This window comes from Rhinolophus sinicus, chromosome 2 (genome assembly GCF_057876585.1).
Source record: "Rhinolophus sinicus isolate RSI-liver-muscle chromosome 2, RSI-T2T, whole genome shotgun sequence".
Lineage (NCBI taxonomy): Eukaryota > Metazoa > Chordata > Mammalia > Chiroptera > Rhinolophidae > Rhinolophus > Rhinolophus sinicus.
This window is the reverse complement of record NC_142502.1, coordinates 39,076,638-39,101,520: the sequence shown is the minus strand read 5'-3', so window position 1 is coordinate 39,101,520 and position 24,883 is coordinate 39,076,638. Positions and strand designations below refer to the sequence as shown.

General features: G+C 37.0%; 1 protein-coding gene across 1 annotated transcript in view; it reads right to left on the bottom strand.

Annotated features, from left to right (window-relative positions):
* CEP85L (centrosomal protein 85L) overlaps positions 1–23,939 on the bottom strand; it is a 108,469-nt gene extending 84,530 nt beyond the window's left edge. The window contains exons 1-2 of the mRNA XM_088795492.1: positions 23,515–23,939; positions 10,503–10,664 (exon numbers count right to left, since the gene is read on the bottom strand). Of these exons, the coding sequence (XP_088651618.1) occupies positions 10,503–10,664; positions 23,515–23,587 (235 nt within the window). The 5' untranslated portion in view covers positions 23,588–23,939. The remainder of the gene's footprint in view (positions 1–10,502; positions 10,665–23,514) is intronic.
* Between the last annotated feature and the right edge of the window lie 944 nt (positions 23,940–24,883).

The following is a 24,883-nucleotide window of genomic DNA, read 5'->3' as shown; positions in this document are numbered from 1 at the left end:
ATGACCCAGCAATTCCACTCCTAGGTATAAACCCAAGAAAAAGAAAAATAGATTCACAGAGGCATTATTCTTAATAATCAAAAGTCAAAACAACCCAAATGTCCATCAATTGATGAATAAATAAAATGTATTCTAAAAAATGGAGTATCATCCAAACAATGGAATAGTATATGGGGATAAAACAAAATTAAGTACTAATACATGCTACACCATGAATAAATCTTGAAAACATGTAAGTGAAAATCATTCACTAAGGACCAAATACTACATGATTCCATCTATACGAAATGTCCAGATCAAAGCAATCTAAAGACATGGAAAGATTAATAGTTACTTAGGGCTAGGAAGATGGGGAGAGACAGACAGCTAATAGATTTATTTCGGGTGGGGGCTAAAAATGTTCTAAAACTGGATTGTGGTAATAATTATACAATTCTGAGAATATATTAAACTGTATACTTTAAATGGGTGAATTGTATGGAATGTAAATTATATCCCAATAAGGCTATATTTTAAAAAGATAGGTAGAGTACGTATATAACTCTAACAGACTAGAAAAATGGCATGAAGAGTCAATCAAAAGAAGGCAAAAAAGATAGAAAAAAAGTTTGAGAAAGGCAGAAAAAGTATACCGTAGGATTTTTTACATGCATCAAAATATAACAATTAACACAGTAAGTGAAAATCCTAGACTAGAATTTTCCAAATAATTTTTTTAAGCCAGCAAAATGTTTACAAAAGATAAACCTAAAACATTAAGCCCTATTTTGGCATTATGGTATCTGCATTGAGTCTGAGAATGATTACAAAAAGAGAATAATCATTCAAAAATAACTGTCAAGAACATTAGGAAAACTGTATGTCAGGTATCAATATCACGAAAAGCATGCTTTCCTAAACTGCTTGCTTTTATTCCTTGTATTTTAAAGATAGTGAGAAACTTGTTTCCCTACAGCCAAATGTATGGCTTATTCTTTTAGCAATTGTACAGATAGCAATAGTACATAATTCTGTGCAAACCTTAGTTCTCATTTTGTTATTGTCTAATCATTATTACCTATCATATTGTTTTCTAGTGTATATTTTTTCTCAATTGTATTTTGTGAAGCCACCTTAAATCCTACTAAAACAGAAAATGAGTGAAAAGTTATAAAATTACTTGTTTAAAATAATTACATAAGTCTAGTATTTACAAATTAGGCAGTTCTCAAGTCTTTTTTGGCCATTCTCTTAGCAACCATTCACAACAAAGAAACTTCTTTCTCTAAGCTTATATAAAACAAGATAAAACCCTGTATTTTTTTTAAAGGGGTATGTCTGATCTCCAGCCAGATTGTTGGCTTGTTGGCAATTTAGTTACAGTTTGGACAATCTGAGGTACAGTTTAAAGAGGTCAACAATTCAAAGCAAAAGCCATTTGAAAAGCTGGTCAGTAAAAACAGATTTTTTTTTTTTAAACGCAAAAACTTAAGTATTTTTTTCTTCAGTGCCTTTTAAAATTTAATCAAACTACCATTTTCTGGATGTCTTCCACTAGTTTCAATGTAAGTAGCATCAGGCAGGCAGTTTACCTGCAAAGAGCCATATTTCTATAATTTTTTTTACAAATCAAACTATAACTTAATCTCTTAAATTATGGGATGTGATTTTTGAAAATGCAAATTTTCTCAAAAACAAAATTATTACTTTGTGATAGAACAGACAAGAAATTATTTGGTCCTCTATCTATCTGCAAGTCTGGGGAGATGGAGAGTCTTCCCTAAACCCAAGGCTGTGTGATGAAAGAGCCTTTCCAGGTCAGAAGTATATGGGTTCATCATCGGTCTCTAAAATGGACTCAACTCAGTTCCGCATGGTCAGGTTCAGGTATTCACATTCTACTAGGACAGGAAGCAAAACAACAGAAAAAAATGAATGAATGAATGAATAGGTGGATGGATGGATGGATGGATAAATGAATAACACTGAAGATACAAATGAGGTCTATTAAAAAACAAAATATAGCTCCAACAATTTTAATTTCTGCAAAATTACTAGAGCTGTTAATGCCACTATATGCCACATTAAATCATTTAAAATTCAAATATTTCATTTTAAGCAATAATGCAAATTAGCAAGAAAATTTAAGTAGAGATGCAGGGCAAAGGAAAAGGGTTATTTGGTTGGCAAAAAAAAAAAAGGAAATTATAACTGTTTTGAACACTGCCTTGAAATTATTTTATTTCACAAGCAAAAGAGTGTTCAGTACATAACCTCTGACCTACTCCCATATGCAAATGAAGAACTAAAGTCCAAAAAGGTTAAATTACTTGACCAAGTACAGATCTCAAAATAGAATCCTAGTCTCCTATTTCTCAGTGTAGTATTACCTAACCTATCCTACACTACACCTCTCAGGGCTTCTTTCCCTCTAGTTTATCCCTTCCAAGTACAGATATCTAACAAACATAGTGGGCCTAAGGGCAGGGTTTTAGAGTTAAACTTGAAGAATCTCAGTTCCAACGCTTGAAAAGCTATAATCCTAGATATATTACTAGTGTCCTCTGAGTCTTAATTTTCCACCAGTAAAAAGATTATATTTTACCTCAGAAGGATTTCTAATATTAAAAAAAGTGTTAAATCAAGTATAAAGTATAAGACCTCATACTGCAAAAATTTATGGCATATTTTTATTAAATTAAAGCCAATTGACCAGTGAATCCATTGTAATGTCTAGAAGTCATGTTATTGGAATATGCATTATCAGAGCCCTGAAAGTTCCAAAGTTATGAAGTTGCAAAAACATAATATTATTCACCAATAAACTGACCACTAATAAAATAAAACAAGGATAACTGGTTAGAGAATGGTCTAAATACCACTTACTTTACCTATAAGGTGGGTATACAATTGTACCTAACATCTAATTTTTGAATTTACTGTAACAATCTGTACACCTCTTAATCACAGTGCCTTGTACATAGTAAATGTTCAATAAATATTATTATTATAATTAAAAAGTTAAGAGGGAACTCTCAATTTACTTAAAAATATTACCAAGGTGTGGGGGTAAGCAGAGAATAACTGAAATGAGATTGTCGTGTATTATAATTTGTAATTGTATAAATCTGATGTTGACTACATGTGTGTTCACCATTTTAGTTTATTTCCACTTTGGTATATGTTTGAAATTTTCTATTAAAAAAAGGATGAAGAGTAACAATGAAAGGATATTTTACATTAAGATGAGGTGTTTTAAAGAAACAATTTGGCAAAGTACGCTAATAAAACCTAACCACTGCAGTAAAATATAGAAGCAAAGAAAAGAGAAAGCCTTGGGAAATTTTTATGACATCCTCCAGAATTAGTGGTTGCCTAGAATTTGGGGTAAAGGGGAGTTGGAGGATGATGGCTAAGGGGAGTGGGGTTTCTTTCCGGGGTAATGAAAATGTCCAACAACTAACACTGGTAATACAAATACAACTACGTGACTACACTAAAACGACTGAATTGTACAGTTCAAATGGGTGAATTGTATGGTATGTAAATTCCATCTAAATAGAACTGTTCAAAAAGAATGAATGTATGATTTTCATCTCCTAAATATCTCCTGAATAATACCATTTTCTCCTTTCCCACTGTCTCTTTTTATGAACAAGTCACCATCAGCTCCTACTTGCAACTCATGTGGTCTCCTGGCATCATTTACTCCCTTCTGAGGCAACCTCAGAATGTTCTTTCACCTCTGTCTTTTGAGCACACTGTCCTCAGCCTAGGCTGCTCCCCTGCCCCACCCGCGATGCTCTGCTAGTTCCTACTCACTTTTTGGGGCCTCAGCTTAAAAACCATCACTTCTGCCAGGAGTCCCTCCCCTAATCCAGTGCATTTAGGTATGCATCCCCCCCTCCAGTACTTCGTACTTCCCCTATCACACCGTTCATCATGCTTTAGGACAAGGCAGACAGGAAGTCTGCCTTCTCTACTAAACTGTATGTATACAATGAATAGGGGAAATTCTGTTTAATTCTAACCTCTAACATAATAGACACTCAATAAGCATTAGCTATGTGGATAAATGAATGATTGAACAAGTCCTTACCTTAAAAGGCCTTACTTTCTTCATAAGATAAAGGACAATGCACCAAATGGTAACTTCTCTGATTTTTTTCCTTTCTGATACATATTTGCAGGATGACCTCAAAATTTATATTATTTAACAGCCCTATTATTTTTAGTAAAAACAACTAACTAATGAAGATATGACTTAAGTCCATTTTTATCAGTCCTTCCTATTTGAAATAAATGAGGTTAATTAGATAAGAAAATTATCTCCAATACAAATTACCAGGTGGGAATTTTTTAAAATTATTTAACTCTATCTGTACCTTTTTAAAGTAAAATATATAAATATGCGTCAAAATTAGCCCAGACAGACTGTCCTGAGCTACACTTAAGAACTCAGATTTTAAAAGATAAACTGCCTGTAAGCCAGCCTGCCTCCAGTGCCATGCGACACAGGACAGGAAGACAGCCTGCGGAAGGTTACAAAGCCAAGCCCAGGCAAAGATTAAGTTCTTTTTTTGTCTCAGGGTCCTAGACTCCCCGTTTTCTCTTGCTTCTCCTTTAATCACTCAGCTCTGGCACCACATCTAGGTGATGCCCTACACAAGTGCTGCATATTTCAAAAACAACTCCCTCTCAAACTAATTTCTGTGGCAACAGCAGCTATTTACACGGACTCCAGGTCTCCGCAAAGAAAACCTAAGAAGAAACTGGTGATCTACTGGTGTGGCTTATGTTACGATTTAGTAATCTTGCAGATGCATCTAGCCTCATGTCACAGATCTATTTCCTACCAGCCGGAACTTGACACCTCATGTACAAATTACCACAGCTAAAAAGTGATGCTGCTAAGGTTAAATTAGTGTCTTAACTTCTTGTTAAATATAAAAATCTCACACCCTCAATTAGCATTATTTAAATCTCAAAATACCATAGCTAAAAGCAAATCACTCAATGGCAATTTTAGAACACTGTTCTGTACAAGAGGCCCATCCCTGTTGAGATTCTGATGTAATCCTCTCCTCCATTTTGATCTCTTTCCAATTCTGCAGTTCTTGAAACACAGTAAGTATTCAATAAGAATTTATTAAATGAAAAATGAACGAGCCTCTAAAAGCTGCAGGTTAGAGCGGAAAGAAAGGAAAGGTACCTTTATTTATATAATGGTTACTTATAAAACTGGATATATGCCATTCATAGAGCATATATATTATGTATGCAATATTCATATATTGATTCTTAAAGAATCATGTATTCATGTACTCTATACTCATGTATTGATCCTTAAGGAATTAAAATAAAACACATTAAAATAAAAAAGAATGCAAGTTATTTTTCAGATGATTCACAGGAGACTTTGAGGATTCAGCAGTGTCCAAAGAGCATCACTCGGAACATCAGGTTGAACCAAACAATACAAAGAAAGAACAGAGAGTGGGGTGGAAGAGTGGGGGGTCAAACCAGACAGTACCATTCCGTTTGTTTAAGGTTTGCTAGTTCACAGACGTACTGTTTACTTAAAGTCATGTGCCACAGACTTCATGCAAAAACTATTCTATGTACTTTGATCTATACTCCCAAAATTGAATTTACATTTAGTATATAGAGGTACACCTATATTCAACTGTAACTGTCTTGTATCCAAAGAGAAATAGTTATTAAGGTCAATAAGAACTCAAATTTTACTACTGCAGATTAAACATTTGAATTATATAGCATAAGCATAATCTTATTATTTGCAAAGAGCAAATTTTGGAAGCTGGTAGCAAGTAAATGGAAGCCTGGTACAATCATACCCTTGGAACTGCTCACCTCCACGTGGCTACCTACTGGCCCAGCAGCAAACTGTGCTCTGAGACTCCAGAGGAATGTTCCTTCCTCCCTCCTAATTACGTCTGAGGGCCTGCACTCCAGACCCCTGTCGTGCGGGGTGTCATGCAGAGTCTCTGCTCCCGCTCCCCATACAAGAACGCAGGATATGGTGAGGCCAAAAAGGAACACCCACGGAGCCATAGGCAGGGGAGTCATACCACTATGGTCTCACTGGAGGCTGGGTTCACTGGACGTGCGACCTGCTGTCCCTTTTGTCTGCAACCCACCGGCGACTCTCTTTCACTCTCCTCCACTCTCCTCGGCTCTCCTTCGTAGCCGCAGCAGTTATATTAGTGGCTAATGGCTCAATGGCTACAGCTGACGGCCAATCAGTCACAGCTGATGGCCATCTACTACCCGAGCCAGCACCCCTCCACGTGAGGCCGAGAGCCTGTAAACTACTTTCTGGGGCTCTGCCCCCACACTCCATAAGAAAATTCAAGCAGGAATTACTAACATTATTCCTTTTCCCCATCACCAACTGAGCTACAGAACTCTTCAGAATTCCAAGAATTCTCTGATCTAAAATCTTCCCTAACCCAAAACTTTACATCCCACCATACCTACCTTAACTAACTCCCTTTGCCAAAGGAACCAGGGCAATCCCCATGCAGTGAAGTGCTTATCACTGTCAAATGATAATAACAGTTAAAGGCAGATAACTAAAATATTCTGTAGAACAAATTCAAATTACATTTGGTAACATTGGTCCAAACTTCATGTATATTATTTAGAAATTAATATAATTCTATGCCACGGTAATTTTCAGCTGGAGGTTATAGTACAAAGAAGATGAACACTTTTCAGATTATTCTATAATATTTATAATATAAAAAGATTTATTTAATTTAAAAATGATAAAAAATAAACACTTTATAGATCTATGGCTAGTAGACGACAAAAAGATTTATATAATCAAGACCAAAGTATATAAAACACATCCACATGAGACTGCCATGAAATACTCGAAATGCATAGCATGTTTTAAATCTAGATTATATTACAAATATCAACCTATTAGCTCTGTTCTAAGACAAGGCCATTTTCAACATTCAGTAACCTTCTACAAAGGTTATCTTCCTGAGTCCTTTACATGAAGTAAATCCAACAATGAAAAACAAAGATTTATAAATTAGAAGACTCAGGACACTTACCAAAGAACAGAGAAGGTAAAAAACAAATGAATAGTTCCCACAAAGTGGTAACATAAGCACTTCTGAAAAGACATAAATTCAGGAGGAAAACCATATACTAATTGGAATCAAGTGTTACATAAGCAAAGACATCAAACTTTCCTCCTAAATAGTTTTCAATATAGCTGATAAAACTACTTCCTATATTCAGATAACATTTTTAAATAGCTGACTTTTTAAACATGAGTATACACACTTCACTTCTCCAGTCAATAAAAAATGTAACCAAAATCATTCATCACTACACCAATCACTCAAACCATACTTACGATTCATTTTCCACAGAAGTCCCAAGTTTCTGTTATTTACTGTCAGTTTTCCAGAGTCCTGCTACGCTATCTTATTTTCATCCGCACTTTCTTATAACCCTTACCCTTTCCTAGAACTCTCACCCTATTTGTCCTTTGTCTTCAAACTTTGACAGTGCTTTATCCATAGAATAGCCTCTAAATAATACTACCTACTATGCTCACGCTTTCAACTCAATGGACTCTTTGTTCATTAAAATATGCCGTACAGTGCTGTGTAACCTACCAGTAAAATCACTTGTTGTTTCACGTATTAATAAAAAACAGGCAGGGAAAGGAGTTGGAGTTCAGTTTGGAGGTATTGGCAAGAACTAATGGAAGGCCAAAAAATACAACATTTTCATATCAGCCCAATTCAAGGAGAAAGTGGCATCATGTACTTTATCCCTAAAAGATTACAGGAACTTGTTTTTACTACTGCATGAATTAGTCCATGAGAAAAGCAGTGATTTTTGCTACTGTTAACACAAATAAACTCTTTTTAAAATAATTCAAAGAATAAAGCGAAAAGACAGTTTTCTAAGTAACAACACAAAAGATGTTATACACAGCAAGATTAAAGACTTTCTAGAGATTATGAAAAAGATACTAGCATAGTCATATTCCCAATGGGGTATTTTCAGTTTTTCAGTCAGTCATTATTAAAAGGCAGCAACCCAGCCCTGACATACTGTTGCCCAGTCTGGCTCTCCCTGGACAGACAGGAAGGAAAATTCCCAGCTGGACCCAAATCAATATCATAATGTTCTATGGATGATGAAGTAACTGACTATAAAATAAAAGATTAGTAATACTGTGTTTCTAAGCTAAAGTTTCAAAAAGCTAAAGAATTTATCTCTCAATAAATTATTTTGAGAAGTAGTAAGACAGGAACAAAATTAAAAAGTATGATTTGCTTAAAGCAAACAGCTTTACAATAGCACCAAGAAAATCCCCAAACATCTACTCTGCAACTTTTAAATCCTCCGATCTGTAATCTTTCCCACATTATTCTCTCCTTTAAAAAAGTTATTTTTTTAAGTTCACTGATGAGACCAAATAGCGTGTAACACGTTTTTAAAAACTCTCAAAGCAGTTCTCCTGCTTTATTTTCAACTCATTTCAAATTACTCTTCAGCAATTATTTTATGCCTTTCAGTTTACCACAAAGTCTAAAATAAAGAGTGTTGTGGATTGAATTGTGTCCATAAAAATACATAAAAATATTAAATACTGGTACCTGTGAATGTGATTTTATTTGGAAATAGGGTCTTTGCAGATATGATGGAAGTTAAGATAAGGTCATACTGGAATAGGATGGACCCAAAATCCAATTACCAGTGTACTTAGAGGGAAAGTGGGGAGTGGGGAGGGAGGGAGAGATAGAGAGAGACACAAGGAGCTCTGAAGACACAGAGGAGACACTGAGAAGAAGGCCATGTAAAGAAGGCAGAGATCGAGAGAGTTACGCGTATAATGTCACAAACCAAGGAATGCCAAGGACTGCCAGAAACCACCAGAAGCTAGAAGAGGCAAGGATGGTAGATTTGTCCCTAGAACCTTTGAAGGGAGCATGGCCCTGTCAACACCTCGATTTTGGACTTGTAGTCTCCAAAACTGTGAGAAAACATATTTCTGTTGTTTTAAGATATTCAGTTTGTGGTAATGTGCTATGGCAGCCCTAGGAAACTAATACAGGAGAGTATGGATTAACAGTTCTAAACTGCTTTACTTGTATACTGAGGGCTTAGAGACTTGCTTCCAAAAAAGAGTATGGAAAGAGAAAAATAATGGTGTTGTAGTGGGGAAATGTGGCGAACACATCTTAACCAAGTAACCAAGGTTCCCATCACCAGTGGTGTCATATTATCATCATGTACCCGATAGGATCTGAGCATCTTCATCTCTGTGGTTGTCGTCCCCAAAACGATAGCCTCAGGCTAATCAGGCGCAAACATCAGAAAGATTCAATTTGAGAAACATTCTATAAAATGCCTAACCAGTCCTCCTCCAAATTGTTAGGGTCATGAAAAACAAGGATACAGTGAAAACCTGTGACAGATCAGAGGAGGTTAAGGAGACATTACAATTAAAAGTAATGTGGTCTCCTGGATAAGAACTAAGAACAGAAGGACTCAATGGAAAATTGGTGAAATTCTAATAGTCTAAAGTTTAATTTAAAAAAGGAAGCATGTCTACACATGAGCCCATATTGATACAAATAACTGAATAAGTAAACAAATGGGAAAGAAGGGATAACTGTATCTTAAAGAATAATTCCAGATATTAAATTCAGATACTTCCTCTTCTAGAAGGTGTAGTTGAATTCTTCCCCTCTGACTTGCATCCAAAGAATAGACTACAGAAAGCGGAAACATGATTACTATACAGTGGTCAAACCTGGCAAGCGTGGTGCTACCAGTTCCTGAACCTTTTTGAGAACGTTCAAAGGACGTGTTTTATTGTTCTGAACTAAGAAATTTAAAAATAGTTTTTGAATATTTAATAATGTTCAGTGTTATTTATTGTCAAATGATTTATCCCTCTGATCATATTAGTTTTTCCTTCATTCACTTTTTTAACTAAACTTTCTATTTTCAGTAAACTATAAATTCACATGTAATTTTAAGAAATAGTCCAGATTCTATGCTCTCCCTTCCCCATGGTAATACCATACAAAACTATAGTGCAGTATCAAAACCAGGATAGTGACATTGATACAGTCAGATAGAGAACATTTCTGTCACCACAGCACAACTCATGTTGCTCATTCCCACTTTCCCCTCCCCTTTAACTCTTGGAAACCACTAATCTCCATTTCTATAATTTTGTCATTTCAAGAATGCTGTATAAATGCAACCATACAGAACGCAGCCCTTTGGAACTGCGTTTTTTCCTCTGGAGATTCATCCAGGCTGTTGCATGTATCAATATGTTTACAGCAATGGTAGTATTGGACAGAGCACATTTTGCTTAACCATTCGCCCATTGAAAGACATCTGGATTGTTTCCAGTTTTTGGCTATGAACAATAATACAGTCCTTTGAATATTCTCAATCACAACCATTCTCCGAATAATCATATCTACGCATTAAGAATTTTAGCTCACCTTCCACGCTGTCAGAACAGGAAGTTCCAATGCCAGTGTCACCACTGTCAGAAGCTATACTATGTCTCCTGATATGGTTATTCCGATGGTTGGATGGAACAGATGTGACTTGCCACAATGGTTCATTACCAGGTAACCATGCTGATGAAGAATAATCTGTGCCTACAAAGAAAAATAGGCAAAAATTAACACATTTATAATTTCTATGAGTAGGCAAAACTGAAGGAACCTCATATCTGCATCTAGTTAGCTGAACTTTTAAACACATATTGCTGTCTTATTTGAAACGCCAAATCTATCATCTATCTGGAAATGTCAACACTCTGCTCTGGAATATTTGATATGTAAGCATGTGTGATTCTATACATAGGCATTAACTGAGAACTGGGGCTCAGGTACACTTGAACTGAATCATATTGTATGGCAATATAAGTAGAATATGCTCATGGAAGGTCAAAAAAATCTACGTTTTTTTTCTACTATATTCTAACCACTTAAAGGTTAAAATTACTTTGCATTATTTTTTGTTTGTTTGTTTTTATTGGGGAATATTGGGAACAGTGTGTTTCTCCAGGGCCCATCAGCTCCAAGTCATTGTCCTTCAATCTAGTTGTGGAGGGCGCAGCTCTCCAAGTCCAGTTGCCATTTTCAATCTTAGGTGCAGGGGGCGTAGCCCACCATCCCATGCAGGAATTGAACCAGCAACCTTGCTGTTGAGAGCTCGCCCTCTAACCAACTGTGCCATCCGGCCACCCCTGCATTATTTTAATTTTTATTTCTTCAGTTATCTTTCGATAAAAGTTTAACATCACAGCATCTTCCTGGCTCTTTGCTCCATTTTCCCTTTTGAAATACATTAAATCATTATTTTTTAGCTAATTTACTCACTTTTCAATGTTCTCTTGAACATTATTTTCACTTATGTTGTCCATGTTACTTAATTTTTATTTGCCTTTTTCTGATTTATCGATCATTTTACTTTTTTGCTCATTTCATTATTTTATTGTCTATTACAATGCCAATCAAAGTATATCCATAGGCCAGTGCCAGTCTGTGAACTATTTTTATTCCACACTTTTAATACCAATATTAAAATCAAAATACATAAACAGATTAATAATAAAACAAGACCTGATGCTATTTTCTACTATATTAATCCCAACATTAAAGATTTAGTTTTAATAAAATATTATGCAACATTAATATTATTTTGAGTTTTTATTGATGTATAATCTATTTATTAAATTTGTTTGGGTTTTGTAGATATATGAAGTATATAAGTAGCCTTAAAAACTATATACATTTAAAACCTTGCTTAAAAAATACTAGACACTCCTCCTAGCTTTGAGGTCTAGAACAACCACTTAAAACTTTGTGGATTCTAGACCTCTCTCAGAATGGGATTTACCTTAATTCATGTGATTAAACACTCACACATTAAAGCACCAGGTGAAGATAATCTGTCACTAGCCCTACCCTAACTCTGATCTGTCCATATACCAACATGTTTTCTTCTATGAGCTCTGCAGGTAATATCCCATCTAGATGAACTCTCTGAACTCTTATCAAAAAGGGCAACCAGCCCATTACTTTCTCTCCCAAGCACAAATCTATTAGACATATTTCTTTTTTTACAAATACCCAGCAAACAGCATAAATAGTATGGGAGTACATATAAATAGCAACCAGAAATATGAAAAGATGTGCAATCTTATTAATAACAAGAAAAATAAAAAAGATAACGAAGCTTTTAGGTGTTTAATCTTAAAAATCTATAAAATTATCCATACTATTATATACTGACAAATATTTCAAAAATTGATGTCCAACATAGTACAGGAAATGTTCATATACTTTTGTGAATACATAAACTGATACCCACTTCAGGGTATATATCCAGAGAACAAAATCACTATCTCGAAGAGATATCTGAATTCCCATGTTCGCTGAAGCATTCACAATAGCCAAGGTATGGAAACAACCTAAGTGTCCATCAACAGATGAATGAATTAAGAACATGTGAGATGTATATATATAATAGAATATTATTCATCCATAAAATAGAAGGAAACCCTGCCATTTTCGGTAACATGTATGAACCTGGAGGGCATTATGCTAAGTGAAATAAGCCAGACAAAGAAAGACACATACTGCATAGTATAACATATGAGGAATTAAAAAACAAAAGTTAAATTCATAGAGTAAAATGGTGGTCACCATGGTCTGGGGTGTGGGAAAACAGGAAGAGACTGGTAGTACACAAACTTCCAGTTATAAGATGACTAAGTCTGAGAATCTAATGCAGAGTATGATGACTACAGCTAACAACACTGCCATGTATACTTGAAATTTGCTAAGAGAGTAGAACTTAAGTATTCTCAGCTTTAAAAAAAAGATAAACATATATGAAGTGATAAATGTGTTAATTAACTCTGGTGAGAATCCTTTCACTATGTATATTTATACCAAATCATCACGTTTACACTTTAATGTGTTATTATTGTATTCGCCTATATCTTAAGAAAGCTATGGGAATAAAAGAAATAATCCAACATTTGGGGGAGTGGAGTTACAGACAAAAGAATGTCCCTTAACAGTATTTCTAATAAGAACCAATTACAAATTAATCCAAAAGAGACAAAGGAAGAGAATTTTGGCCATTTAAATAATGAAAAATATCTAAAAGTATAAAATGCTTATGTGCCAATCTAAATAATAATATTTAATGGGAAATTCACAAATAACCTCGGATTTCATCTTGTCTAGGAATTCTCTGAACTCTTTTTACCTGTCGTTAGCTGAGCACCCACTACATGAAACTGCAGTTACCTGTTCATGTATCTGTTCTCCTTCTAGACTATAGTAATACTCATTGAGGGCAAAAACTGTATGTTCCAGATCTTATTCAGTGCTGCAGCCAGCAGATTAAATAAAGATTCAAACAAACAAAGAATGCACAGAGCAACTGGAACGAAATACAACAAAATACTATGAGCAGTTTCGTCTAGATGGTTGGATTACCAATATCTTTGACCTTTATGCTTTTATTTTTCTGGTAATTATTACTGTTGATTTTGATAATCGGGGGGAAAGCTTTATTTTTTGAAAATGCTTAACCCCTACCACTAATGTACCAAATAATTTACTTGTCATTAAGCACTGCTTAATAATTCTATACCTGTGCTAAGTAACTGTCAATGAAAGTATTTGGAGATACCTTTCCTAGAATGGGTACACAACTTTATTTGGCCTAGTTAAAATAATTATGAAGCTTTTGAATGCTGTAGGAGAGTCTACCGGGGAAACACAGCAACTCCCATACTTTGACAAAGACCAGTATGGCCTTTTTTCCAGGAAGGTATCTTCATCAAAAGAGCTCTAGAGGAAGGAAGTAGATAGCATGTCCATTCACAGCAGACAAATCACTGGATCAACCAATGGGAAAAATAGATCTCCTATTTAGAACATCTTACTCTTCTAAATCAGTAACATATTTTAATTTGTTTATGAGGGTATCACAATCATCTTATTTTTGGTATTTTGCTAAACTTTTCCTTTTAAAGAAAGCAAAGCAATTAACTCAGGTTTCCCAAAATGACAATAACATAAGAAAGTGACAGAATTACCTATATAAGTTGATCTCCTCCAGCCTGAACTCAGATTTGTCTTAATCTTTAAATATGCTTTTTTTTAAAAAAAAGGCCCAATATATTTTATATGCCTAGACCACTGAAGACAACAAATGTCATGAATAAAATAACATTCTCATCTTTCATTTAGATCGAATGCATTCAATCTGATAATGTGTCTTGTCTCCATTCAAGTCAATCCAGAATCACAAAGCAGTCAGAACTCACCATGAAACATGCTCACCAGGTGATATAATAAAGAAAATGTTCTCACATAATAGTTATGACTATGCTAATGAAATGGGAACTACTTAATTTCTAGACATGTGCTATGCACTTAAAAAAAGGATCTCTGACAATAAAGTCTTACCTAGGTCCTATCATATTAAAGCAATTCAATGACTGGGCAAAATCAGTTTCTCTAGAACAAAGACAAAAGCACTTCTGAAAGAATAGTAAAGATCCCATGACACCATACACTGGACTTTTCTATGGAAGACAGTATGTTACATTTTTTTAATATCAATTTCAATTCTTTCACACAGAATACTAAATGCCCAGAGTTAACCTAGTTTAAAAATTATTACTATACCTCACACTAAAAATATACGAAGATTAACATCAAATAAAGAAATAACCTGTTATATTTTATTTTCTTTCTTAAGCTTTTTTAAACTTGGAAGCAAAAATGCATACAATATCAGGTCTTCTACAATACTTTTAATATATCTGTAACTGCACTTAGAATAACTAATCTTATCTTTAATGACAACTATAAGTCAGAAGAAAATAAAAATAAGACCAGTGACAAAGCAAATTTACAATTTTACATAAAAAGCTGAATACATACTACAAATCATGAATAAAAATTGCAGTGTTTTTCAAAATGCAGGTTATCACCCATTCAGTAGATTGAGACCAACTTTTTTACATAAAATAGAACAGAACAAAACAGAAAATATCAAAACACAGTAACCCTTATATGACAGAAGATGCACGGATCTCACATTTTAACATCTCTGAAACGTTAGTAAGCACACAGTACTTTTTCCTTTTTCACAAAGTTCAGAACAGTGGCCTTCAACTGCCCCAGTTCTACTACCAATAGAAATTAATGTACAACTAAGTTAAAAGGGAATAAATCCAGGGAATACAACAACAAAAAACTGTTTTCCTTAACCCATACATTTAATCAGTTTCTGAATCAGTCCATTTCAAAAGTATTAATTAGATCTCTCTCCTCCGTCCCCACTGTCGCAGATCTTATCGTTGAGCTGGACTGCTGCAAGGATCTCCTGCCGGAGTAACTCCACTGGAGCCAGCTTCTACCCTACTATCAGACCTATCTTCTTAAAATAAATATATTTATGTCGTTCTTCTGATTTATAGGTCTGTGGGTTCCTTACTGCATATTAAACTCAAACTCACTAAGTTTGGCAAAGTTCTTCACCAGTTGGCAGCCTCACTTTCTAATACTTTGCAACCCCTGCTTCCCCCATTCCAGCTCCCCTACAAACACTCTCTAGCCACACATACCTAATCACTGCCTCCGAACAGATCAGGTTCTTTCATGACTCCAAGCTATTTCCCTTCTCAACCTTCTTTAAGAGTCCCAGTACAGATTTAATTTACTCTAAATGTTTCTCTGATTCCTCCAGATGGCATTAAATAACTACTACTTTGTGCTCTTTCCCAATATATCATTCAAAATTCCACAGGAGCATTTACTAAATTAAATTAACCCATATGTATATGACTTTCTTCTCCCTCACCAAACTGGAAACAGTGAAAGAAAACTTTTTCTTTTTTTAGTCTCACACAAAGCTGCACAGTTAGGTAGGATCTCAATAAATGTAGTCATTTTTACCACTGGGTACCCCATAAATGTTCATAGTATAAAATTAAAATTTTGTTAACTTTATAATTAGATCTAAAAAATATTCTTCCTTTTAGAAGGAGTAAAACAGTTTTTTGTTTTTTTTTTTTTTGGTTGTTGCTGTGTTTATTTTTAAATCCAGGAGATTTTAAACTATTCCTTGAGTTAGTTTGCATCTAAGTATCTATTTAAAGATCAGTAAACATTTTCTAAAGCAGCTAAAATTATAAATGGTTTGAGAAGCTCATGGCCAAAATTCCTAATAAACACGGGAAAATAATCTCCAACAGGGTCAAAAGACAAAAAAACATAAAAAAAAATTAAAATAGAACATTAAAACAAATTTTAAAATATCCATATTAATAGTAACCCGAGGGGGGAGACGACAGAAAAATCTTGTAGTACACTGGAGAATATCTAGCTAAGATGGAAGAAACTTAATAAGGTAATATTTATTTTCTTCATCTCAGTCCATTCCATTTCAATATTGTGTATCTCTAGGGTAAGTGACTTCAATAGTCTTATTTTTTTTTCTTTTATTATAAAATTAATAGCACAGTTTAATGGAAAAGAATGTGGGCTGTGATATCTGGCTTTCTGGGTTCAAGTTCTGTACCACCACTCATTAGCATTGAGACGTTGAGTAAGTCACTTAGACAATCTGTACCTCAGTTTCTTCACATGCAAAACGAGAAAAAATTATAACTTATTTTATAGTTATTGTGATAATTAAATATGTAAAGATATAAAAAAAGAAGTGCCAGGCATAAAAAACAGACACATAGATCAATGGAACAAGATAAAAGGCCCAGAAATAAACCCACATAATGGTCAATTTATTACAAAGGAGCCAAGAATATACAATGGGGAAAGGATAGTCTGTTCAATAAAAGGTGTAAGGAAAAATGAACAGCCACAAAAGCACGAAACTGGATCCCTATCTTATACCATGCACAAAAATCAACTCAAAATGGATTAAAGGCTTGAACATAAGACCTGAAACCATGAAACTCCTGGAAGATAAAACACAGGGCGTAAGCTCCATGACATCGGTCTTGGCAGTGATTTTTTTTTTTTTGGATTTAACACCAAAGCAAAGACAACAACAGCAAAAATAAACAAGCAAACTCCCTCAAATTAATAGTTTCTGCACAGCAAAGGAAACTATTAGAAAAAAGAAAAGGCAACCTACGGAATGGGAGAAAATATCTGCAAATCACATATCTGATAGGGGGTTAATATCCAAAATATATAAGGAACTCATACTCAATAGTCAAAAAACAAACAATCTGATTTAAAAATGGGCAGAGGTTCTGAATAGATATTTTTCCAAAGATATACAAATGTCCATCAGGTACAGGGAAAGGTGCTCAACATCACTAATATCAGAGAAATGCAAATCAAAACTACACTGAGATATCAGCTCACACCTGTCAGAATGACTATTATCAAAAAGACAAGAAATAACAAGTACTGGCAAGGATGTGGAGAAAAAGAAATCCTTGAAAACTACTGGTGCGCATATAAACTGGTACAGCCACTACGGAAAACAGTATAGAGGTTCCTCAAGAAACTAAAACTAGAACTACCATGTGATCCAGCAATTCCACTTCTAGGTATATATCCAAAGGAAACAAAATCACTATCTCGAAGAGATATCCCACCCCCACATTTGTGCTGCATTATTTACAACAACCAGGACATGGAAACAATCTTAAAGTGTCCATTCACAGATGAATGGATAAAGAAAATGTGGTGCTTATATACTATGGAGTATTATCCAGCCTTAGAAAACGAAAATCCTGGCATTTATGACAGTATGTATGGACCTTAAGAGCATTATGCTACGTGAAATATGCCAGACAGAGAAAGACAACTACTGTAGGAGCATACTTAAAGGTGGAATCTAAAAACACCAACTCATGGAAAGAGAACAGATTGGTGGTTGCCAGGCACGGGGGTGGGGGAAATGGGTAAAGGTGGTCAAAAAGTACAAACTTCCTGTTGTAAGTAATTTATAACTGGGGATGCAATTTACAGCATAGTGACAATAGTTAACAATATTGTACAGTTAACAATACTGACTATAGTTAACAATACTGTAGCATATTTGAAAGCTGCTAAGAGAGTAAATCCTAAAAGTTCCCATCATAAGGAAAGAACTATAACTGTGGCAATGCATGCTAACTAAACTTACTGTAGCAATCATTTTGCAATATATACATATATCAAACTATTGTATTGTACACCTTAAACTAATACAGTGTTGTATGTAAATTACATCTCAATGAAACTGGAATTGTCCCAGAGTTTGATCCTCTACTGTCTTATCTATAGGCTCTGCTGTTTTCTCTATACCCTCTCCATGTGATTACCTTTAAATGCCATATATTTATATACATGTAACTGTCAAAATTCATCCCTCCACCTCTCCCATGTCCCTACTGAGTTCCACATTTCTATACCCAACTTCCTACTCAACATCTCACCTGCACCTCTCTAAAACGCATCTCAAACTTGACATGGCCAAAAGAGAACTCGATTACACTTATCTTCTTCACACTCTTCCCCAACTCAGGAAACGACAACCACCATCCATTATTAACTACTGAAGCCAAAACTAAGATATCATCTTTGATTCCTCTTTCCCTCATCTGCCACCTCCGAACTATCAGTAAACCTGTCAGCTTTATTTCTCAAGTTTATTCTAAACTCATTCTTTTCTCTCCAAATCCAATCTTACCACTTTAATCGAAGCCATCATCTCTCACCTAGTAATTACTGCAAAAATATTAACCGGCTTCTGTACTGCTATTTTCCCCTACCGGTCCACAGTTTCTTCCCCAACAAAAAAAGCCACAAGAGACCTATAAACACTAAGGACAAGAAATGTCTGCTTCATTCCCCGTGCATAGAAGAATGTCTGTCTCATAGTAGACACTCAATGGGCTGAGTGGAAGAACAATCATCTCCTCTACCCTTTCACAGGTAGCTTCCCCTCATGTAGAACAGAATCCAAACTTCTTACAGCGCCTTCCATTATCAGGTCTCCCTCACCTCACATACCTGCTCACTATGCTCCAGACTTTCTTGCTTTTGATATTCCTCAAACTCCCCAAACTCACTTCTACCATGAGCTGTTTCTGTATCCTCCACCTGAACACTCCTCCCCTCGTGTGTGGCTCCTTCTCACCATTCAGGGCTCAGTACAGTGTTACCTCCTCAGCGAGCCCTTCCCTGACCAGCCTGCACCAAGTAGGCTTCTCTTCCCATCCTCTACCATTTCACTCAGTTTCCTTTCGGTCGTAGTACTTAACACTGGCTGAGTTATCTTGCTGTTAGTTTACTTATAGACTGTTTATCCCCACTATAACGTAAGCTCCCTTGGAGATGGGACTGTATCTTTCAGATTCAATGATGTATACCTAGAGCCCAATGGTACAATGCCTACCACTCATAAACATTTACCAAACACTTAGGTGCCAAACGCTATGCTAGGTAACAAAAAATGGATTTTTTTAATTAAAGAAAAATAGATAATGGAAGTAAAATATTGGTATAATGAGCAATTTGGTGTTCTTTTTATGTAGATCATTCCCATTCTTAAAATGAATAACCTTATACAATAACTTCCACTTTGGGGGCGGCCAGTTGGCTCAGATGGTTAGAGCGCAGTGCTCGTAACACCAATGTCGCCGGTTCGATTCCCACATGGGCCAGTGAGCTGTGCCCTCCACAAATAGACTGAAAACAACAACTTGACTTGGAGCTGATGGGTCCTGGCAAAATACACTGTTCCCCAATATTACCCAACAACAACAAAAAATGCTTATAAATAAATAAATTCCACTTTGTAGAATATTATTTTGCTAGTGTGCAATATGAATATCCTTAAAGTAGAAATAATAATTAGTATCTAATTGTAGCTTTAGAAATTATCTAGAATGATCACGTTCTTCATTTTTCAATGCACAATTTGAGGGAACTAATTAAGCTTTCACTCAATAAAACACTACCTAGGAGACTTCACATCTTCACCTTTTACTCAGTATATATATATATATAGAGAGAGAGAGTACATATGTGTATATGTATATAAAACACATTTTATCCAGTCAGAAAAATCATGACTCTGTAAAGTCTTTCTGTGCTCAAAATGCAGAAATATTTTTCACAATATGAAAAAAGAGGTTGTCAACTCACCATTTATTGCCTGGCCTCAAATTAATTTACCAGATTCATTCAAGCCAAGAAGTGATTGAATCTCAATGACTAATCAAGTTCATTTTACGAAATTCATCACTGAAGTTGAAATTCACTCTTCACCCCCCCCAGTTCCTATTATAAAAGAACATGTCTAACTGAGTTTAAGCAAAAGAGTTATGTTTCACTGTTACCACATTACTTTTAGGTCCATCTAATTAAGAACAGCAGCAGAAAACCTTAGTATTTGATGTAGTCATACCAGTTATTGCTACTACCATTATGACATCACTAAACACCTTATGGTAACGCATCAACAAGGAAGAGGAAGATTTAAAGCTCCAGGCACTGAACAAATAACATTTTTTCAGATCATGTGTCTTCCATAACATTTTTATTTTTAGCACATTTTAAAAACTGTCATACCCTACCTTTAAATGTTAATGGCTGAATATATTAATATTTCATGTATAACAAATAAACAGGAAGTAACAAATTCAGTATAACTAGATATAACTACTCAAAATATCACTATACCATACTAGATTTTTGAAGCCTAAAGGAAATTCATCCATTCTTCACCCAACTTTGAAACTATTATACATTTTGAATAACAGGATATTCTCAAACACACTCAACCAAATGCATAAAAGACATAACACATGTTCTATTTAAAATTAACTTTCTAATCACACTTTCCAATAGAAAAAAGGGGCAGGGGTTGTTTGATTGTACAGAAATATTCATCTAATTTTCACTTATAATATAGTTACTCTATAAAGCTGAAAAATTGTTGATAAAGTCATAATAAAATTAAATCCTAAAGCAAAGTTTAAAAGTTCAGTATTTTCCAAACCACGTTATTATTCCTATTTGTTTTTATTGTTATTACCTTAAAAAGAAAGTTTCCTCCAATCTTTTAGAATATTAGTTCTATGTTACCTGTGGTTTTCCCTTTAGTTACATATTTGTATAAACAAACCAGTTTTAGGACACCTAAAATATCCGTTTTCACACTGGCTCTCGGGACTAAAATGATTGCTGATAAATTCAATCAGAAGTCTGGTTTTCTTTTTTTCAGAAAAGCCCTAAAATCGCTCAACTTAGTCAAAAGGCATACTGGACAATATTTCAAAAATACAAATTTTCTTCAAATTCTCAGAAAGGAAAAAAAATCCCTACATGAATCAACTGAGAGGTCATTATCTTGACCTTTACCATCTGTTCATTTGCTACGGAAACCACACTTAAAAGTTTTTCATCTAATGTATAACTTTTTAAAACTAAATTTTAAATAGAGAATAAACATAACAAATAATTACTATTTGTCACTATTACTGTGAAAGTAATCAATTATCAGCATAGAGCTGAAAAAAATTCCTGACTTACAGTTTGTCACTGTCAAAGCTGAAATAAAATGTATGCTTTGTAAAGATATACTGTCCAAATTCCTTAAACTGGGGTAGTATTTATAAAATACCTTCTTTCATTATATTCTTTGCCACAGCAAAGGTTTAGAGACTACAATATAATCTGTCTTCAGTTAACCTCTAAGCACTGTTTTCTTTCTCACAGAAAACAATAGAAAAATTGATACAATGCTTTAGTGATAGTATACCTCCAAACATATTATTACAAATAAATTTTAAGAGGTTAGGTTACAAAGGCATTACGGATGACTTTTGACATGTATGAATTATTGAAACCACTCCCTCTAGCCCCTTAGGGATAAAGAAATATCTTCTCACTCACTGAAGTTACTTTGATTTCAGAATTTGTAAATACACAGTAAGTACCTCTGAACTGCTGTCTCCTCTTCTTAGGACAAATATTATACATTTTAGAGAAAATAATTCCCTACTTATATTGTTATCACGAAACTCATGCCTACGTTAAATTCTATCATTTCTAGAAGTGCTGCATGACCAAATTTAACAGAATGATTTCAAATCTAACCCTGGATTGCTAAAAAGGTGGATCTTAAGTGTTCTCACCAAACACACACACACACACACACACACACACACACACACACACACACAGAGTAACTATGTGAGGTGATGAAAATGTTAACTAGTTTGATTATGGAGATCATTTCGGAATGTATACATAAAAAGCATCAAGGTGTACAACTTGAAATTATATAAAATTTCTATTTGTCATAGAATTGCATTATTTGACACTTTAAGTAGCAATCTGAGTTTGTAGCTGATATTCTATAAATAGCAAAAAATATTACCAGCAAAAAATCACTTCTAAATGCTGCTTCTGTTCTGTTTTGTAGTCTTGAAAATGTTTACAATAATGTCAGTTACACAATTACAGAGCAAACATTTTGTGGAACAACGTTGCTTAATAGTTGAGTTCCAGAACCATTTAATATTGTAGAAAAATGTATATATGTAAATATGGTAGGTTTTTTTCTGGATAAAAGGTTCATATAACTTGCAGCTTCTCAAAGAGGTCCAAAACTCAATTAAAATTAAAATGCCTGGAGGAAATGTCAACATTAGACTGCTTGTCACAGGCAACCCAAGCCTATTTTTTTCATCCCATATCAGGGGAAGATTTATCCTAATTTGGAGGCTCCTACACAACTTCTGAGCGATGCAGGCATGAAATGGCTGTCCGACACAAACAGCTCCCTTTGCACAGCCAAGGCGGCAAACCCCAAATTTTGCTTGAAGGGGAAAGGGGAAGGATTAACACTCTCGTTGCTCAAACATCGGTTGGCTCTTGCAGGACGTGTCATCCCTTTACTCCGAAGAGGGATGCGGGGCGGTGACCAGATTTCAGCGAGGGGCTGAAGTCCCCTTGGGAGTCACTTGCAGCGACGGCATCACAGCAGCCCCCCCCCGCCCCCAACGCCCCTAAAGTAGAGGCTGCGGGCGTGGGCGCAGCAGACCCTGGCCCCCCGGAGGCGCGCTCTAAATCGCTGCCGCGCAGCACGGTCGCAGCGACCTTCCCGCAGGGGCTCCCCGGAGCCCCGTTATCCATGTCCGCCACACACCCCACGAGGGAAAAGGAGAAGGACAAAGCCCAAACCAAGGAGGCCCCGGAGAGCTTCAGGATGGGGCGTGGGGGCCGTGATGCGGGGCGGACGGAGGCCCGCCAGATGTCAGCCGGCGCGGCCGCGGGGCCGGCAGCTGGGAGGAAACACGCCGCGCGGGCGGTCGCGCGGCGGCGTCGGGGCGGCGGCCGGGGGCAGCCAGGCCTGAGGAGGGAGGGGAGCGGCGGCGGGGTCCCGAGGCGCCGCGGTCGGCCGCGACCCCCACCCTAGCCCGGGGACTGTCCCGTTACTTACCCGCTGGGAAGCTGCGGGCTCCGCCCGGGCTGTCTCGGCCGCCGGCCTCAGGGGCCAGGAAGCGCCCCCACATCGCGGGCGGGTGGGCCGGGGGCGCCCGACTCCCCACGTCCGTTCTCCGCCGCCTTCGCCTCCTGCTTCTTCGGCGGCGGAAACTTGTGCGAAGCCTGGGCCGCGGCGGCACCGGCGGGAGGGCGGGTTGGCTAACGGCTGCTCAAAGACCGGCGGGGAGCACAGGGGCCAGATTCGCCGCGACTGCGGCGGCGGCGGCGGCTGCCATGGCCGAACCTGCTGGGCTGAGGCCCGGGTCGGGGAAGCGGCGGCTCCGCGAGGACGGCTGCTCTGTTCCCAGCTGAGCTCCGGCTCAGCGGCTCCAGGCGAAGTTGCAGCTGCGGCTTCTCTCTGCCCCCTCCGCCCGCGGAGTCGGAGCCCGAGCTGGGCCGGGGGCGGGGCCTGGCGGGGGCGGGGCCTCGGGCGCTTACATAAGGCGTGCGCTGCGCGGGGCGGAGACTGCGGGCAGGTCGCGGTTGGTACCCTAATGAGCTTTTGCTTTGCAAGTGGCGGCTAGTTCGGCCCGACCCACCAGCTGCGCCCCTCCTTCCCCATCCGGCGCCCTGGGAGATGAGAAGAGGGCGATAACGTGGCTCGGGGCCCTTTCTTTCAGTACCCCCACTCCTTTTGGTAAACTGTCATGCCCTCCGGTGCACCTCTCCGAAAGACACCTGGAAGACCTGCCTTCCCAGCACTATTGCTGAGATAAAGAGACCAATCCAGGAAGGGTTGGGGGACTCCCAGTCTCATTTGGAATTGGGATTAAAATCATCATAATGAGTTACACAAAAATCGTTTATAAATCATTGCGGGGGGGGGGGCAGGGGGTAGAAAAGAGGTCGTTTTCCTTAACTCGAACATTCAATGGAGGGGGAGAGAAGTAAAACAGCTGCAACACAGAGATGTGCACAGTTAAAAGCAGAGGCAAAAAAATACCCAAAGGTGATTAGTACCAGGGGGTTCAGGGAAGAGCTGTGAATTTTAATCTAGTAGCCCAGTTGTGGGGACAGAGTCCCAGAGAGCAGTTTCCAGGCTCTTGGCCTCACATGGAAAGGTGTTGGGACAGGTAGTAGGTGGCCATCATCTGTAACTCACTGGCCATCAGCTGTTACCAGTTAGCCATTAGCCACTAATATAACGGCCGTGGCTTTGCTAGGAGGTTGGTTGGCAGAGAAGCAGACGGCAGATTGCGGATCTTGTGGCTCTTGCTTCCTGTGTCTCCAACCCAGCCACCAGCAAGAATATAGTGGTATGACGCCCCTACCTATGGCTCTGTTGGTGTTCCTTTTTGGCCTCGCCATATCCTGCATTCTTGTGT